Source organism: Lactuca saligna, chromosome 5 (genome assembly GCF_052625555.1).
Source record: "Lactuca saligna cultivar CGN05327 chromosome 5, ASM5262555v1, whole genome shotgun sequence".
NCBI classification, from domain to species: domain Eukaryota; kingdom Viridiplantae; phylum Streptophyta; class Magnoliopsida; order Asterales; family Asteraceae; genus Lactuca; species Lactuca saligna.
The window spans coordinates 34,765,998-34,773,244 of NC_136421.1; the positions used below are offsets into that span (position 1 = coordinate 34,765,998).

The 7,247-nt window shown below is 32.3% G+C and overlaps 1 protein-coding gene across 1 annotated transcript; it reads right to left on the reverse strand.

The window, feature by feature from the left end:
* Positions 1–4,991: 4,991 nt before the first annotated feature.
* Positions 4,992–6,797, reverse strand: LOC145045291 (thioredoxin-like 1-1, chloroplastic). Its single transcript, XM_078993627.1, has 4 exons — positions 6,318–6,797; positions 6,042–6,224; positions 5,797–5,961; positions 4,992–5,540 (listed from the first exon to the last, which is right to left on the reverse strand). Exons 1-4 carry the CDS (start codon positions 6,504–6,506, stop codon positions 5,334–5,336), a joined length of 744 nt encoding a protein of 247 aa, XP_078849753.1. The 5' UTR covers positions 6,507–6,797; the 3' UTR covers positions 4,992–5,333.
* Positions 6,798–7,247: the final 450 nt, after the last annotated feature.

Below are 7,247 nucleotides of genomic sequence, written 5' to 3' on the forward strand. Positions count from 1 at the left end.
AAAGTTGTTCCTTAACCGGGCAGTTATAAAATCCATCTTTAGGTATGTTGTAAACTATACAAGAGGGCTTATGTAGTCAAGATGAGATTTGTTCATCTTATGTGTTGAGAGTTAGAAATCTAAGGTGCCTTACCAAAAGTTGAACAACTAATGAGATTGACCGCGATCCAAATCTCATGTTCTACATGATGTCTGTAGCAAAGGGATAACTGATAAACTTACCTTACACACCAATTATAACTTTGAGATTTTTGGGAATTGAGCGTTGATAGAATGGCACAAACAATCGTATAGTCTTAGGTGAAATTTTGCTAGACGTTCACCACTGTCTATATCAGACTAATATGAGTGTTGCGCAAGTGGAAGATTGAAAGGCCTAGTATGCTCAAGAGTCATATTAAAGTGATATTACTAAATAACATATGATACTGATGGGTCATACTAACAACAACTTGATACAATTGATTATTTATTAGAAATTGATTTTAATAAATATTCAATAAGGCTCTTATAATTAAATTGGAAATTATTTATTTTATAAAAATAATAAATTAGCAAGTAACTTAATATATATATATATATATATATATATATATATATATATATATATATATATCATATGGTATGATTTATAAGTCATGCACAAACTTTTGGGCTAGTTGAATCTTTTTGTCTTTTTCCTAAAAGACAAAGTTTATATTTTATAAAAAAATTTATCAAAGTTTGACTTTCTTTCTTCTTCTTCATGTAATTTTCGAGAGATATGCATAAACAGAAGAAGTGTATGACTTGTCTAATCATGCTTTAAAGGCATGTGATACATACTTGTGATAATGGGGACAAGTTTGCTTAAAGTACTAAGGACTAATGGTTAAAAATTCACTTTATGCATACAAATAAGAGAGCTTGCACTTGGATTATTTGCTCATTCATTCCTTGATACAAAATCTAAATCCTCTATTCCCTCTCCCTTTCTCTCTAGGTTTGGTTAGAAAACTTGAAGAACACTTGCATCTTCAAGCCCTCTTTAAGTTCATATTGGTTATGAACTTAAAGTTTAAGGGTTACGAGTTTTGGACTAGCATCTACATCAAGTTGAGTCATTGTTGGTGTCTCAAAGGTTCCACGTTCTTCATCAACTTCCAAGCCTCCCGAGAGGACCCAAAGAACTACAAATGTTGTTATTTCTTCACCTCTTCTTTGGTTGGTGTTTTAATCTTTCTATAACTTGCAAGAAAATCATTGGTGGATATATAATGTTTATGTTATTTCAAAAATTAATATCTTCCGTTGGCATATTTTTCAAAATTTTGAAACTATTTTTGAACTAAAACCCAACACATTTAATATCTCATGTTAATTCGCCATAATGTCTATGTGAAGTCAATAACAAAACATTATTAATATTTAAAATATGTTATTTTTTGAACCGTGGACCTCAGGTGTAAAATTTCACTCTTCAAAACACTAAGCTCTCATCGGTAGAACGTTCTTCTCAAGTTTTTATTTTTTTGTAATTTTATTTATTTTTTTTTCTTTATGAAGGAGATGGTAACGAAATGAAGGAATTATGAAGGAAAAACATATTTTTAATTTTATTTATTTCTTTATTTTGGAGAGGGAGGAATAAATAACCATAAATCGTATTTACTAACATTTAAAGATAAAAAAACTTTACCCTTGGTTTGGCAATGAAAAATAGTTGTTGGAGACGACGATATGACCATAAATTAAAATTACTTAAAATATAACAGATTAGTAAAATAGTCATTTAGCGGAAGGAGAGACAATGGCCATAAATGTATTATTAGGTTAATGAGTGTCACACCCCCAAACCTGAACGGCGGAAACGTTCGGGGGTGGATGACTTCATGTGGTAGCGTAACAAATGAATACATAGTAAAGAAAGCAATACAACCATCATATATATATATATATATATATATATATATATATATATATATATATATATATATATATATATATATAATTGAAAGTTTACATTTGTCAAAAGTTACATGTTCAAAACCAATTACAATATGATGTCAAAATACAAGATTAAACTGGCGCCGCATCATCCCTTCATCGAAAGCGTAATGAATACCTGAATTTACTGATTTCCTGGGACATACAAGTAATTTTGAAAGAGTAGATCAGCATTTAAGCGGTTGAGTTCCATAAGTATTTAAGTGACAATGTTTGTATGAAATGAAATGTTTTGTCTTTGTTTGTTTGTGTTTAGACAATCCTATATTTTCTACTAGTATAAAAGTAGCCTTCACTCAAGACCAATGTTTGTTTCTAAAAAATGTATGTAAGTGTAAAACAACCAATGTGTTTGAAAACCTTGTAAATCAATGCATTTTTAATACCCCATGTGAGTTTTATAACCATACTATTGACTCGGAATGCCTATACTCAACGTTCTTCAGGCGTTGGAATGTTATGACGTTTGTCACCCCAAACGGTGGACTGCAGCTAACAGTCAGGGCGCGGGTTGTCAAGCCCGTATAGATCAATACACAAACACCATGCTCCCCCTCCAAGGGATTCTGGTATATAATACAGGACTTGAAATGTGTACTCGAACGTACATGAAGTTAGTGTCTCACAAAACCGTGGTATAAAAACAGATCTACTTGTTAAAATGTTACGTTTATTCTTGTATACGAAAGTGACTTCTTGAAATTCATGTTTCTAGTACATAAGAGTTAGAAATTTGTTCGTAAAACTATACCTATTATAGTTTTCTAAAAGTGTGTCTCGTTTGTTTAGAAATACCAAGAAAAGGAATCATTTGTTATGAAAGCATAGATTTTCGGTGTAGAGTCTAAGAATGATAAGTATAATCTAAGAAGGTTTAGTTTATACATGCATTACAACAAATTTATATTTCAAAAGATAGAATGCTATTTTAACATATGTTATATATATATATATATATATATATATATATATATATATATATATATATATATATATATATATATATATATATATATATATATATATATATATATGAAAGTTCCTTAGAAGTTTGTAAATCGCATGTGATTTGGATATATATAAAAGCATATAAAAGAGTTCTTTATGTAACACACGATAATACTCGTGTGTTTTACTTGTAATCCCCCCGCCCCCTTGAAAGCATATAAAAGAATTTATAGAACCTTTAAAAGGTAAATTAAGGGGTATGAACTCACTTGAAAGTTTGGAGATAGCGAGATGGAAAACCGGGCAGAGTTTCGTCTCGGGAAACGGATTTTTCTCGGGATTCTCGAGAATCTCAGGAGTAAAATCGACCCTTGGGACTTGAGCAAAAAGACCAGAGCTTCGGGTTTGAACGGGCACGGAAAACGAGGCAATATCGTGAAAGAAAGGAGAGAAATGAGCATTTTTCTCGGAAGCCTTCGCATGCTATTTATAGGGGGGTCTGAGAAGCCTCGTACGCGGGGCGTACGCTCGTACGCAGCGCGTACGCGTACGTCATGCCTGACCGAAGCCTCGACTGCCTCGGCTTCGGATGGGACGGATCAGTCTGCCGGGTCGGATGGGACGGCGGGTCGGTCGGACGGGTCGGTAGCCTCGCATAGGGCGACGTGGACGATTCGAGGCCAAGTCCCTCGGGTACGCAAGGCGTACAGGAGTACGCAGCGCGTACCTCGGATGAGGACGCTGACTCCTCTTCGGATTATGCTTGGATTTTGAATTAAATAAATATATAATTTATTTAATAAACTTCAAAAATTCATATCTTCTTCATACGAACTCCGTTTTCGATGGTCTTTATATCCACGCGTAGGTGAGACTACGCTCTACAACTTTCGTTTAGATTCCGTTGGCAAATTCCGAAATTATTTTTATTATTTATTTATTAAAATGACGTGATTAAGGAATTTCTTTTAAAAATTCATAACTTCTTTATCTGACGTCGGTTTTTGCCAGACTTTTTACCGTTGAAATACCATTGTCGAGACCTTCGATTCTCGTTTAGGTCATTCCGGCCAAATGTCGCTCGATCTCCGATTCGAGTTTTTAGCTGTCTATTGCTAAGCTGAACTTGGAAAATCATAACTTCAATATACGAAGTCGGATTTGGGCGTTCTTTTTACGTACGGTCATGGTTTAATGATATTTAAATATAGAAGAATTTAAATAGAAACTTTTTGGATATTTTATTATCAAAGTTAATTTTATTAACTCAAAAATGTTTACAATACTTGACCTATTAGGCCATTACAAAGAGTTGAAATATCGGTTGTCACAATAAGTATGGTCACTATTAATTTACTAGAAAAATGATGTAACATATATGTCACGTCATCTCTACTCTATCATCATTATCAAATCACTAACATTTGAAAATGATCACCTACAAATGTGTCATATCTTGAAATTCAAGTTGTCTTCTTCACTTACAAATGGAATTAAACGCAATGTCATTGTTGACCGTTTGCAATGCTACTCATTCATTTGTTGTCTTCGTCTGTGAAGGGAGTCATGCCACAAGACACCTACGCCCCTTTGGGACGGTGTTCACGTATAGCTTGGCTAGCCATGTCAGATTTCACGCATAGGCAAGCCTCGCATACCGGATAATCTTAGTAATTTTGTAGCTTACGGACTGATTAACGAGGCTATGATTGTTTATTTAATCCAATTTATGTTTATGTGTAAAAACATTTATTATTATTTTTGTGTCAAAATGAAAATTTTTAAAAATGTTTGGATTAGTTTAACTAATATCAAATGATAAGTTGTTTTTTAATATAAGATAATTTTTGTTTATATATGTAAAATGACTAGTAATGATATGATATGTATATATAGACATATATTTAGTGGTAAATTTGTTTAAATAAGTCATAAATAATTTTAGATAAATTAGAGTTTATTATCAAAAACTTATTATTTAAATAAATAAACATTTTTTTATTTTAAAAATCAAAACACCAAAAATTCTTTATTATCAACCCATAACCACAATAATATCAAGAAGATTCAACATTTTTGTCATTAAAATCCCATGAAAGAATACAATTTAGTACCAATCTCCAATAAAAACAATAAGAGAATAACAGCAAATCACACGTTACAATCTTTAACGACATAATGATCAAACATCAAACAAGTAGGGCTTATCTTTCAACTAAAAACCAACAAACCCCACTTTTAGGTTTAAAAAGATTATATACAAAAAACTTAACCTCCCATCTCTTCACCCAATCCGATGCACCAAAATTCCTCGGTTTTTACAAGGGTTCGAGCGAATAGTCTCACTAGAAAAATACTCCCTTTGCATTTTGCAAAGAAATCGAACTACCATCTAAAACCTATGCAAGAAGTAATTTGTTAATAGATGGATTCATCTCTTCAAGAACCAAATCTTCCTCATTTGACTTTTGTGGCAAACGATATGAAATTTGACCAATTGAAGATAAAGTCAACAGCTCAGATTCCTCTAATCCTTTAGCTGGACCAAGATTTAGATCACACGCATCATTCTTATGCTTTGACACCGCATCTTTGAATTTCTTGATCTGTAGGCATAAAATCAAGATTCATCCCATCAACCAATTATTCTTATAAAGTAAACATTTTTTATAATACTATTTTATATCTCGCAAAATAGACAAGATGAAATTAATTATCCATTTGGATTGAAATGGACAATTATATCGGGTCAAAAACAGGTCCGGTCAAAAGTGTTACATTATCCGACCCATTTCTTTCTTTGACCAATTCTAAACTTTAATTCGTTTAATAATCAATAAAACATAACCAGAATCGACTTACAGTTGCAATGGTGCAGCTAAAGCTACAAAGCTTGCCTTGGGAACCTTTGTAGAATCTGAAAAAAGGCAAAACATGAATATGAAGAGAATGACACATGGGTTTAAGTTCTTCATAGTTCACTTGGAGGAAAACTGTATTAGGGTTTGACTCAGCCAGTTGACAGATCTGATTATAAAAAAAAAAAAAAAAAAGTTAATTAAATTAAAATTTAACAAATAATTAAGAGGGATTTCAGATGTTCATACCTTGGGGTGTAAAGATTTACAACCACCACAACCAGGTGAATAAAACTCCACAATGACCAATCTATCCCCTGAATTTGATAGTGTATCCACCAATTCTTGGGCTGAATTAATCTCAATCATGTTGGGTTTAAGCGTCTTTTCCCACCATCTCATGGATTTGCTCACACAAATTGATGCATGTGCCTGTAATCATGAAAAAATGAAATCAAACTTGGTATTAAGGGGTCGTAACCCCATTAATGAAAACTTAAAAAGGCTTCATAAATTTGAACATACATGAATAGGGGTTTTCGCATGCCAAGAACTTGAAGTTAGACCCTTCTGATCTGAGAAAAGTTGGGATCTTTTGGTCAAGAAATCTGTGGCGTGAACGGAAGGAGTAAGGGGTCTATTTGATTTGATTAGGGTTTCGTTAAACGAAGTAGGATAACCAGGAAAAGTAATGGGGTTCAATGAAGAAGCCATTGGAGAGATGTTGTTGAGCTTAAAAAATACACTAAGATTCCACACCCAAAAAACCAGAGAGCTTTAGAGAGAGAACCCTTGTTTGTTCATATATTTGAAGCAAGTCAAAGACCAAAAATGGGGTTTTAGAGAATCCAGACAAGAATACTCTAAAGAACAGTGCTTGATGATATTGATGTGGGAAACGCAAACTCAAGAAAACCCATATAAAGATTTGTTCTATAATCTATCTTATGATGATGAGAGAGAAATGTGAATATTGAAGCTTTGGAGAGAGAAGGGAAAGGGATGGATTGGTGGGATAAAGACATAAAGTGTTTTTTTTCTTTTAATTTAAACGAATTTTATTTATCCTTTCACAAAATACGAAAGACTATCGGGTTCGATTTAAAAAAAAATGCATTTTTTTTCAATAAAATGGTAAATAGAAGTTTTAGAGTAGTCCTTTTAATCATTCTTTCCTTTTTCTCGACTTCGTCTTCTCCACACATCTCCAAATCACAAGAAAATCCATTACATAATCAATTTCTTGTGAGAGAGAGAAAAAGTCGGGTCTCAAATTTATTATTATTAAAATTTTAAATTAAATAGAAAAAATATATTATAATGACATTTTAGTCTTTTTAATTTTTCAAATGATCAAAACCACAATTACACATGTTCAAAATAACCATCAATTCAATTCAAAAGTTTAATGGTTTTGATATTTTTCATGAAAAATACAAAATTGAAAGAATGATC